Genomic DNA, 12,368 nt, shown 5'->3' on the forward strand with positions numbered 1-12,368 from the left:
AGATCTTGGCATTTGGGCAGGTGGCTATGGACGTAGGGGTGGGTTGGATCATCTTAATCTCTCATCCTTGTGATCGCCACACAAGTACATTGTAAGTCCCTTCTGTCAAATGCCTGTGTAATATTTTAAGACAAAATCCTAAAAATACGCCTATTCTTTAAATATAAAAAATAATAGTTATAATGGTATATGAAGGGGTTCCATGGTACACTTTTTCCTTTAACAAAAAATCTAACTGCTCAAGTTTGGTGTAATAAGTACCTGGTGGCCATAGTGCTTTATGATGTGACACCCCTTCCTGGGTAATTGTATGGCGAAAAAATGGTTGCCCTCCGATACCTATGGAGTCACCTCTCCTTTTCTCTATACGTCACACATCACAATGTGTCCCGTCCCCCCGCTTCCAGGGGCCTCTAGTTAGTGATGGACAAATCTGTTAGTTTTAGTTTCTTTGGGTTTCTAATTTTTCCAATCTTAAGTTCATTTCTCCACATTTCCACATCAGTTTATTGGTTTGTGTGGTGTGTGTGTGTGTGTGTAGTGACAAATTGTCAATAAATGTTGGCTAATATTGAATGGCAGTTTGCCTAACATACACATTTTTGCAAAGCCATTTCCCCCTACATAATGCATTTTTGTATGCTATTTTCCAAATATGTATGTATTTTAATCCACACAGTACCCTAGCATATGCACCTTTCTACACATCAGTTGGCCAGAGAACTGCATTGCAAAATTCAGAGCAGTGAGAATTTCAAAGGATGTCTGTGTTTTGGTTTCTGAATTGTTTTGCGAAGGCAAATAACATTCATGTTCAAATACAGATTCACCTTCAAATATGAATCGGATCAATTTGTATTTAAGCAGCTAGGAAAGCTTGTTAAAAGAGAAAAAAAGTGGTGTGTTACTGTGGCGCCTAAAGATTCTTTCAACACATGAAGGGGTCCATAAAAGACCTATTTTATGAATCATATTGTGTGTCTATTTTCTACATCTATATGTTGCAAAAGCATATAGGAGAACTTTAAACCAAGTCTCTTGAGTAATGCACCATCTATCTTTAAAATAAGATTTCAATTGCCAAAATATGTGTCAGTCAATGATGTAACCTTTTCCCTCCCTTTTAGAAAAATGTGATATTCCTAGACTGCTTGCACATGGTACATTCAATGCCCATACTTGGCAGAAGTTCATAGAAGATGATGAAATTTCGTATTCTTGTGAGGTTGGATATGACCCTATAAATCAACAAGCTAAGGCCGTGTGCACCAGAAATGGCTGGTCACCTACTCCACGTTGTAATGTAAAAAGTAAGTGTTATTCATGGAATCCAATTTGACAATATAGAACCTGAGAACCTGGAGCCTGCCCTGTCCTGCTGTGAACAACCAGTACATTATATTATTTTCTTGGACTTCTCACAGTTATAGGAAAGCTTAAGGATGTGCATGTTTGCAAATCTCATGTTGATTTGTAATGAGTAGCAGAGGAAAGAGGCCTTTGCAGCACCTATCTCTTCTAACATCTCTTCACTGGGTGAAGCAATCACAAGCAGTCTGGGTACTTACCAAACATGTGGTAGATGGAGCTGAACCTGGAAGAACTTGTTTAATATTTGTACTCAAAGGGTGGGACTTCTAACAGGCTGTGGAATGAACCTTAAAGTCTCTCTAAAACCTGAGCTACATAACTTAACCAGACTAGATCTCAGTTGAGAAATTTATGAAACATTGTAGTGGACTTCACAAGAAGCTGATTCTTAGCTAACAAAGCCTACCATAATTTATGGGTTCATGTATCTAATATGTTCCTTTTCCTCATTAGAAATATGTCGACCCGCGAAACCACCAAACGGCTTTTTCACTGAAAGAAGAAACCAATATAATTTGAATGACAAAACATCATATCGCTGTCAGCCTGGCTTCACAACTCCACAAGGACTTGAAACGGGAGATATACAATGCCATGAAGAAGGGTGGAAGCCTGAACCAAAGTGTATCAGTAAGGAGTTTAAAGAATCTTGTATTATGGATGAAAAATGGGTTGGTTTAGACCACACATTGGAAAAGTCATTAACTTAAGCTTAAAAAGCAGTCTGCTCTGATAACCATGTGCAACCTGGCTAAACTCTACACAATATGGACTTCTTCTGTTTGTTTCCTCCATCTTCTTTCAGTGGTAGTAATTTCGAAAGCAAAATATTGAGGAACGTATTACAGCAGGAGACTCAAACTAACAACAAGAAGTTGTTTTCTTGCCAACCAATTGATGAGAGACAAAGTTCTAGGCCTCATTGATGAAATGCAAACTGGCAAATCCATCCTAGAGTAGTCAAAGAACTCAAATGTGAAATTGCTGTCCATTTAGCTACAATATGTAACTTGTCCCTCAGATTAGCCTTCATAATGAGGCCTGGAAAATAGCTAATGTATCTCCAGTTTTTAAAATGGGATCCAGGGAGAGCCTGGAAGTTATAGTAGCAGTAGTAGTAATACTGTCCTCGGGTCCAGTATTGGACCACTTCGACCGGATATCCCCAGCCGATGTGGACAGACTCCTCCGAGCTGGAAAGCCCACCACCTGTCCTCTCGACCCGTGCCCGTCTTGGCTGATTAGAGCATGTCCAGACGAGGTGCGGGCCCTCCTGGGGGATATCATCAATTTGTCCCTTGGCACGGGGACATTCCCAGGGGAACTGAAGGAGGCAGTGGTGCGCCCTCTCTTAAAGAAAACATCATTAGATCCTTTAGATCTATCCAATTACCGCCCGGTTTCGAATCTTCCATTCCTGGGTAAGGTGATTGAGAGAGTGGTTGCTGAACAGCTTGGTGGTTTTCTGGATGAAACATTGGCTCTGGATCCATTCCAGTCCGGCTTCCGCGCTGGTCATGGGACCGAGACGGCTCTGGTTGCCCTAACAGATGATCTTCGTAGACAGCTGGATCGAGGCGGGTCGGGGCTGCTGATTCTTCTAGATCTGTCAGCAGCTTTCGACATGGTCGATCACGAACTTCTGGACCACCGCCTTGCCGACGTGGGGATCCAGGGCACAGTCCTTCAATGGCTGCACTCGTTTCTCTCTGGTCGGGGACAGAGGGTGGTGCTTGGGGGGGAATTGTCATCGCGCCACTCCTTGGTGTGTGGAGTACCTCAGGGTGCGATACTCTCCCTGATGCTTTTAAACATCTTTATGCGCCCCCTCGCCCAGCTTGTTCGGAGTTTTGGGCTGGGTTGCCATCAGTATGCCGATGACACCCAACTCTATCTGTTGATGGATGGCCATCCTGACTCGGCCCCAGACACACTGACCAGATGTTTGGAAGCTGTGGCTGGATGGTTACGTGGGAGCCGGTTGAAGCTAAATCCTTCGAAGACAGAGGTCCTGTGGCTGGGACGGGGCAATATGGGATTGGGGGGGCAACTCCCATCTCTTGTGGGGGCGCAATTAGTGCCAGCACCGTCCGTTAAGAGTTTGGGTGTAATCTTCGACACCTCCCTTTCCATGGAGACACAGATTGCAGCTATAACAAAGGCGGCATTTTTCCATCTCCGCCAAGCTAAGCAGTTGGCTCCTTACCTCTCTCGCCCTGACCTAGCCACTGTGATCCATGCGACGGTCACCTCCAGACTGGATTATTGTAACTCGCTCTACATGGGGCTGCCCTTGAGACTGACCCAGAAACTCCAGCGGGTGCAGAATGCTGCAGCGAGACTCCTTACGAGGTCTTCGCTGCGAGATCACATTCACCCGGTGCTATACCAGCTGCACTGGCTTCCGGTGGAGTACAGGATCAGGTTTAAGGTGCTGGTTTTAACCTTTAAAGCCCTATACGGCCTAGGACCCTCGTACCTATGGGACCGCCTCTCCTGGTATGCCCCACAGAGAAACTTACGGTCTTCGAATAAAAACATCTTGAAGGTCCCAGGCCACAGAGAAGTTAGGCTGGCCTCAACTAGAGCCAGGGCTTTTTCGGCTGTGGCTTCGATCTGGTGGAACACTCTGTCACAAGAGACCAGGGCCCTGCGGGACTTGACATCTTTCCACAGGGCCTGCAAGACAGAGCTGTTCCACCAGGCCTTTGGCCAGGGCACAGCCTGACTCCCTCCCTCGGCAATCTTCGCAGAGCTCTGGCCCAATGGTTGCCAGTGGCTTGAATTAATTAATTTTATAATGAATGATTTTAGACTGTTGTTTATGCTGTACTTTGTACTGTTTTATTGTTGTTAGCCGCCCTGAGCCCGGCTTCGGCTGGGGAGGGCGGGATATAAATAAAATTTATTATTATTATTAGTAGTAGTAGTAGTAGTAATAATAATAATAATAAATTTTATTTATACCCCGCCCTCCCCGGCCAGAGCCGGGCTCAGGGTGGCTAACATCAATAAAATTACAATAAAACATAATGGGGGGGGGACAAACAAACAAACAAAAAACCAGTTTATTAAAATACAGGTTAAAATACAATTTATAATGCAGCATTATTTTAATAGTAGCCCATAAATCGAAAACACAAGGGGAGGGAAATATAAGGGTCAGACTGAGTCCAAACTAAAAGCCAGGCGGAATAGCTCTGTGTTGCAGGCCCTGCAGAAAGATGTCGTCCCTCAGGGCCCTAGTCTCTTGTGAGAGAGCATTCCACCAAGTCGGGGCCAGTACTGAAAAGGCCCTGGCCTTAGTTGAGACCAATCTAACCACCTTGCGGCTTGGGACCTCCAAAGCGTTGTTATTTGTGGACCTTAAGGTCCTCCGCGGGGCATACCAAGAGAGGCAGTCCCATAGGTACGAGGTTAAAGTTGCTTAATTTCTGCTTGCTTAATGCCTGTTCTGAGGAAATTTGTGGAAAGTATTGTGACAAATAAAATAACCAACCATATAGAAAAAGAAATCTTGCTGAAGTAGAAACAGCCTGGCTGCTGTAAGGGCAAATCCTGTCTCACCCACTTAGTAGAGTTCTTTGAGTGTGTTAGCAGGCACATATGAATGGTGGTGATCTGGTTGACCCCTTGGACTTTGAAAAAGCTTTTGACAAGGTATCTCACCAAAGACTCCTAAATAAGCTTGGCAGTCATGAAATAAGAGGTGAAGTTCCTTTATGAACCAGGAATTGGTTAACCAGCAGGAAGAAAGAAATGGACAGTTCTCTGAATGAAGGGATTCAGAAAGTGAAGTCCCTAAGAATCAGTAATGGGACCTGTTCCTTTTAACTAGCTCATAGACAATCTAGAGTTAGAGGTGAGCAGTGAAATGGCCAGGGAAGCTGGTGATACTAAATTGTTCATGGTCATTGTAACAAAAAGAGACAGTGAAGAGCTCCAAAAGGGACTCTCCAAACTGAGTGAATTGGTGGTAGAATGGCAAAGGCAATTCTATTTAAACAACTGTAAAGTGATACATATTGGGGCAAAAAAATCTTAATTTCACATGTATGTTCATGGAGTCTGAACTAGCAAGATTTTAGAGCATGTAAACTGATGCTATAAAACCAATCATAAATATAATTCATTCTTTATTTCCTCAGAGACATGCCAAGTACCAACTCAAAATAATGTAATCTTTAACACAAGTCAATCGGTTTTCTTGTTTGAAGAAACACTTCACTACAAATGTAAAGATGGGTTTGAAACTATTAAAAAGGCCACAGGTGACCATGTAGTATGCACAGAGAATGGATGGAGTCCAAATCCTGAATGTCTGCGTAAGTTATAAAATACCATTGTTTAATTACCAGTATATAACACAGCCTTGATATAATTATATAACACAGCCTTTGTCAATCAAACAAGGTTTGTTTCACTGATGTTTTCTATGCGGTTACATACACAGGCCACTAGTTTATAATCTTTCAGAAGTAAGACCTCCAATTATCCTAGATATACACTTTAGGATTATCTAGTATGTCATAACCAGCAATACTCTGGTTTCTCTTCTGATATTGCTATAACCAGCAATATCCTTTATTTTCTTCAAGTAATTTTCTCCCAGTGATTCCTAATGATTTTACATAACTAAAATACCTCAAGTTGGCATACATGGGTGATCTAACACTTCCATTAATAATGATCAGTAAGAATATATGTACTCATCTCGGATGTAATAAAGTAAGATATGAAGCTGGATTTTTAGCAATCTGATTCTGTAGATGAAATTGCTACATATAGGAGTCAGGCAACTTGCTCTGTGTTTAACAATGTGTTTGGCTTGCTCAGAGTTCATAGAAAACATCTGAGAATAAAATACCCCAACTGAAGCACCTTTTTGCAGTGGTTCCTCCATCCAGACAAATAAGAATCCTTCACCTGGAATGTAAAGGAATTCAATGAAGAAGAAAAAAACAACAACAAAAGCAAAAAGTTAATGGAATATATCCAAGCTCAGGTTGTTCAAAGAATTCACACCATCTTCTAGATTAAGTGTAGCATCAGCAACTCACCTGAGTGTGCCAGTTGTTGTTGTGAGAAAATAGAATTTGACTTCTTCTAGAGAGATTTTCAGGCATGGAAATTTTGAAGGTATGAAGAATGTGGACTTACCCAATAGCTGAGAAACATGGCATGCTGTCTTGTTAAAGATTTATTGGCCTCCACTCCCAGGGGGTCAGAGGTTATGCAAGCCTGCAATAAGTTTGATGAACATTTGCAAACGTTTTGCTCAGCAGGTTAATTTCAGGCATGTTTGTTTTGAAATGCACTTAATTATATTCAATCTGCTTCGCTCAACATTTCCTTTAGCAATACATTGTGATGGTTTCCTTCTGGACAATGGGCGACTTGAGCCTAGAAAAAACCAATATCCGCACAGAGACGTGGTGAAATTTTCCTGCCACGGAACCTACAAAAGAGTTGGGCCTGACTCTGCCCAGTGTTATCATTTTGGATGGTCTCCACAGCCCCCAACGTGTAAAGGTGTGCATTTTTTTTTCATAGCTTATACAAAAAGTAAATATCAGTGTGCTTGTTACTCGTAAAAATTTCCTGGCAGCCTTTTCTAATGTTTCTCCCAAGCCTTACTGGGGAAGATTTCACTGGCTAGTGGATAGATATATATTTTTTGTTTAGTCTTGTGTGGTCAATGGAATATGGAAAGGAGGTGACGCCGATGGCACTGTGGTCTCAACCACTAAGCCTCTTGGGCTTGCTAATTGGAAGGTCGGGGGTTCAAATCCGCACAATGGGGTGAGCAAATTAGCTGCTGGAGTTTGGATTACATATCAATAAAGGCAGCTCCATGTATAGCAATGGAGGAAGAATCTGTTTTAAACAGATTTATGTAGGGAATTTGCTGGTTCCAACCTGATTGAGATTTGCTCACATTGCACTGCCTATTGCATCGACCAGCCAGTTATGTCCAAGCTGTCTCTGCGTTGCTGAGTTTTGAAAGAGAAAGAAAATGCCTGAAATGAAACACAAAATTGTATGGGAAAATATGGTATGTTATACATGCAATATACCCCATTATATAGTCCCATTTGATACAGGTAAATTTCATCATATGCAGGGGTTACATTCCTTGCTACCATGTGTATAAGCAAAATTATGTGAAGCAGGAGTAACCCCAGAATGGCCCTGTGTGAGCATCCCTACCTATTTGTAGCCGGGGGGGGCGGTATTCAGCAACATGGCAACCATTTCCCCCTGGCTTCCTCTACGCAGTTGTTGGTAATGGGTGAACCTAGGAGCTACATAAGTAGTGCTGATCATCTGAGTCTTTCCCACATCAATGACACCATCCATTCCACACAACTGGCTGGAACTCAGCGCATCCAACATCATTTCATAATTGTGAAAATTCTATGTGGAAGGATGTGCTGTCTAGACTTATTTTGAGTCAACAGATACAAGACTGAAGTGATGCTCTCTTACTTCCAGCACGAGTCGATCCTTGTCAGCCACCCCCCAGCATTTCGGATGGCAGTATTAGCGGTGACCTTAAGGAAAAATATGAACATGGAGAAAAGGTGGAATACAAGTGTAATTTCGGATTTGCAGTGACTGGATCAAAGTTGATTGAGTGTTTGGATGGACAGTGGACATCTTTACCACTCTGCAAAGGTAAATTACAGGTGCAACTAGGCATGTTCACAGGGCAAATGCTATGTGCAGATAAAACTGTTTTTGTTAACTCAGCAAAGTCCACCATGTGCATATATTCCACTAGGATTTCTTTTCTATTTACATGCTGGAATTTTCTGTCCCAGAAGTTTCCCAAGTAGCTGGAGAAGAAAAAGGTCTGCTGAAGGGAAAGTGGAGCGTAACATTTGATGTCTCCATTTGAAGCAGAATCAGACCATCTTAAGTGTCTTCATGCTTTGCTTTATCATTGAAATGCTATGTTTAAACTAAAGCTCCCAAATGTGGTATAAAAGAATACATTTCTAAATTCCAGTCTTAAGTTTCCAATGCTTGGGACTGGAAATAAGATCAAAACTGAACAGAGAAAAGTAACAACAAATCAATGCTCAGTTATTAAGAATGAAGTTAAAATCATACAAGCCATAATAATATCAAAGTCTGCCTCTTCATTCTACTTCTGCAATATATCCTGATGAGCTGAAAAATGAAGAGCTGCCCTTGGCATTTTTTATCTGGCGTGTAGGAGAGGCTGAAGAGAATGAGCAGCCAAAACAACTGGGACTGAGATTATAGTTTTAAGAAAATTAAGAAGTCATGTTTTGTTTCACGTCATTTCCTTCTGTTTTCAACAGAGGAACCCAGAGCTTGTGAAGTACCTCCAAATATTAGAAATGGACACCCTGTCAGTGTTGACTCAGATAGATATCTGCATGGCGAAACTGTGGCATATGAATGTAATGAAAGATTTTACATTGTTGGAACTAAAGAAGCTGTGTGTCTGCATGGGCAGTGGGAGTTACCATTATGTGTTGGTAAGTATAATGGTATGGGGTTGCTCATGCGTAAGTTGCCGCCTCTCCTGGCTATGTTACCTTGTTAAACCTTTCTGTCTGGACAGCCCTTCAATTCGTGGCTGCCTCAGTCGCTAGCAGAATCCGTCAGTGGGCGTTTCTTAAACCTTTTCCAACATAAAAGTTGTTTGACACCCAGTCTCCTCCTACTTTCTCTGCGCGGAAGTCTTCTGCGCAGGGAGGGCGTGGGTAGCGGAGGACCAGTGCTCTCCCCGCTGGTGTCCGGTGAAGAGTCTGGGAGCCCCCTCTCCAATTCCCCCATCTGCCCCTCCTTATTCCTGGTGTTGCACTGAATTGCTTCCCCATCTGCTGAGCTGCCTCTCTCCCTGCTGGGCCCTTCTCCAGCATCATTAGAGAGCCTCCCCTCCACCTCTAGCTCCGATGTCAGTTCCCTGACAGTAAGCTATTATTATTGTTTATTGAATTTATATACCACCCTACACCCAGGGGTCTCAGGGCGGTTCGCAGAATAAAATCAAGATATAAAACCACAAAATACATAATAAAAACAGAAACAACAAGCCAATAGCCTCCCCCCCCCAAAAAAAAACATTTTAAAAGGGTAAATCAAATCAACCAAAGGCCTGGTTAAAAAGGAACGTTTTTGCCTGGCGCCTTAACAGTGTCTAATGAAGGTGCCAGGCGAACTTCCCTGGGGAGAGCATTCCACAGACAGGGAGCCACTGCAGAGAAGGCCCATTGTCGTGTTGTCACCCTCTGGACCTCTTGAGGAGGAGGCACATGAAGGAGGGCCTCAGAAGATGATCTCAGGGTATGGGTAGGTTCATAGGGAAAGAGGCGGTCCTTGAGGTGTTGTGGTCCTGAGCAGTTTAAGGCTTTATAGGTCAAAACCAGCACTTTGAATCGAGCCCGGAAACTAATTGGTAGCTAGTGCAGTTGGACCAGGATCAGTGTAATATGCTCAAACAGCCTTGCTCCAGCCTGGCCACTGAATTCTGCACCAGCTGATGTTTCCAAACCGTCTTCAGAGGCAGCCCTACATATAACGCATTGCCGTAATCTAACCTTGAGGTTACCAGAGCATAAACAAGAGTAGTTAGGCTATCCCTGTCCAGATAGGGGAGTAGCTGGGCCACCAGCCGAAGCTGATGGAAGGCACTCTGGGCTACCTGAGCCTCGAGCGACAGCAAAGGATCCAGGAGTACCCCCAAGCTACGAACCTGCTCCTTCAGAGGAAGTGTAACCCCATCAAGAGCAGGTGACCTCCCACCTATCTGGTCTAGGAAACCACCCACTAACAGTAGCTCAGTCTTATCTGGATTGAGCTTCAGTTTGTTGGTTCTCATCCAGTCCATTACCAAGGCAAGGCACTGGTCCAACACTTCCACTGCCTCACCTGGAGATGTAAAGGAGAAATAGAGCTGAGTGTCAATCAAATTACAAATTACAAATAAATGCAACTCATATTTATATAGACACTTTTCATATTTAATTGCCATTTATTAACATAAGCAATTATATGCTTGTGATCTATTGGACGGGAAATTAGACCTACTGCCAGGAGACTTCTGCCACAGACATACTTTGTGGTCTTAATCAAGTCTGTTACTACTTCTTCACCTCTGCTGCCCTATAAAAAATGGCAATAATTATGGTTTCTCCTCCAAAACTGCTGCAAGGATTGACTGCAATAAAGACTGAAAGGCGTATTGGAAAATAGATGTGCATGAAAAATACCAGTGAGATTTTCTAGTTGATTAACTCCATTTGATTGTGATTTGCTAACAAACAACTTTACTTGAACAATATTTGAATTGTTAGATGTTGCAGCAAAATGTACACGTCCACAGAATGCAGAGTTTGTACCATTTGCTTCTCTGGAGAAAACGTTTATGCACAACAACGTTGTAACCTACATCTGTGGTTCCAATCAACATAAAACAAAATGTGTTAATGGAAAATGGTCACCTGAGCCAGAATGCACAGGTACAGTTTTGCATGCTATATACAAATGCATGGTTTCTCAACTTGAGTGACAGATGTAGCCACTGGAAGCAAGAGTGGGACAGACCTGTTCAGGAGTGCCTTCCTGGGTAGGCTAGACTCAGCTCCTTTGGAAAGATCACATAAAGCTTCCTTTAAGATTGCATGAATTCTGCATGCCTTATGTACTCGGCTGGTGTGAGATCAGGATATTACTTTATCCACTTCAGGAGCAGAAGCATTGCTGCCACATGGGAAAGGCAATCAATCGACCCAAGGACAGAATTAGCAGCTTGCAAAGCAGTCACTACAGGCTGTTGGTTCTTGCAAACAGAGGCACAGAGTGCATTTTCCCATCTGCATCCCTGTCTGAGAGCACCATCCCTGGAGGTCAACTCAACTGTGGTGCCCAGGATTCAGAAACACATAAAACTGGATTGGGTGGCATATCTTGCTACTTTCTCAACAGTGACCTTCCGGTAGCTTTATAATAGTAAAATCTGGGCTGAGTTCACATGTCAGATTTAGGTTGCCAGCAAGAACCTTTTTGGTATGATCTCATGCACCACAAGAAGCATGCAAAGCTGAACTGAAAGGTTAAAACACTGCAACAGAGGAAGGGTAGCATGCAAATATAAATTTCAGGAGCGGCAGCAACTCTCCACACTTCTGTAGGCAGACACCTCAGCTGCACTGAGTTTTGAAGAGCATGATGAGGCAACATGGGGGTCTCACTGGAACTAAACTGGAGAAGTTCTGCTTCTCTTGCAGGTTTTACCAGGCAGCTCTTTGGTTCAAGACCAATGCAACTAACTCATTGCAACATTGAATCCATTCAAGGGATAAGGAGGTTTGACTAGATGCTCACTTTTCATAGATTCTTACATGCTCTTCTCTTTCATCGTTTCCTTGCATAACTTTATATCATTGAATTCTAATGGACTTTTGTTTATTTATTAAAGCATTCTGTCCACCACCACCTCAGCTTCCCAATGCCATTGACATAACCGATACGAGAAACTATAAGAGTGGTGAGGAGATAAGCTTCAGATGTCAGGAAAACTTCTTTCTTCAAGGGCCACAAAAAATAAAATGTGACAATGGAAAGTGGCAAACCCCACCGCGCTGTTTAGGTGAGTATGATCTTCCTTTCATATTTCCCTTTTTTGTTTTCAAGAAGTCAGAGAATTGAGGGTGGTGGTGTGTGATTTATAAACTAAAGAAGCATAATTTTTTTAAAAAAACGAAAAGAAACTAGAAAATATAAATGACAATGTGGCCTAAAAAATTATTCTAAGGACACAGTTAAACTTTGGAACCTACTCATACAGAAGACATTGATAGCCACCAAGTTAGATGGCTTGAAAAGAGGACTGGAGAAATTCATGGAGAAGGCCATTGATGCCTATGCTTTGCATATACCAGTTGCTGCAAATCACAGGAAGGGAGACTGCTCTTATGCTCAGATCAGGATTGTAGGTCTCCAACAGACATTTGGCTGCC

At 42.7% G+C, this 12,368-nt stretch overlaps 2 protein-coding genes across 6 annotated transcripts in view; both read left to right on the plus strand.

Annotated features, from left to right (window-relative positions):
• LOC308480537 (sterol O-acyltransferase 1-like) overlaps positions 1-12,368 on the plus strand; it is a 308,289-nt gene that overhangs the window by 185,890 nt on the left and 110,031 nt on the right. The gene's annotated exons all lie outside the window — the stretch shown is intronic.
• CFH (complement factor H) overlaps positions 1-12,368 on the plus strand; it is a 54,694-nt gene that overhangs the window by 19,247 nt on the left and 23,079 nt on the right. For 4 of the 5 annotated variants that reach the window (XM_081012045.1, XM_081012043.1, XM_081012046.1 and 1 more), the window contains exons 9-16: positions 1,128-1,310; positions 1,825-2,001; positions 5,520-5,696; positions 6,730-6,903; positions 7,867-8,049; positions 8,703-8,882; positions 10,704-10,868; positions 11,828-11,998. In XM_081012045.1, coding sequence (XP_080868171.1) covers positions 1,128-1,310; positions 1,825-2,001; positions 5,520-5,696; positions 6,730-6,903; positions 7,867-8,049; positions 8,703-8,882; positions 10,704-10,868; positions 11,828-11,998 — 1,410 coding nt within the window. The remainder of the gene's footprint in view (positions 1-1,127; positions 1,311-1,824; positions 2,002-5,519; positions 5,697-6,729; positions 6,904-7,866; positions 8,050-8,702; positions 8,883-10,703; positions 10,869-11,827; positions 11,999-12,368) is intronic. The other variant, XM_081012044.1, reaches the window with a different exon arrangement.

This window comes from Podarcis pityusensis (assembly GCF_964106645.2).
Source record: "Podarcis pityusensis genome assembly, chromosome: 6".
Classification (NCBI taxonomy): domain Eukaryota; kingdom Metazoa; phylum Chordata; class Lepidosauria; order Squamata; family Lacertidae; genus Podarcis; species Podarcis pityusensis.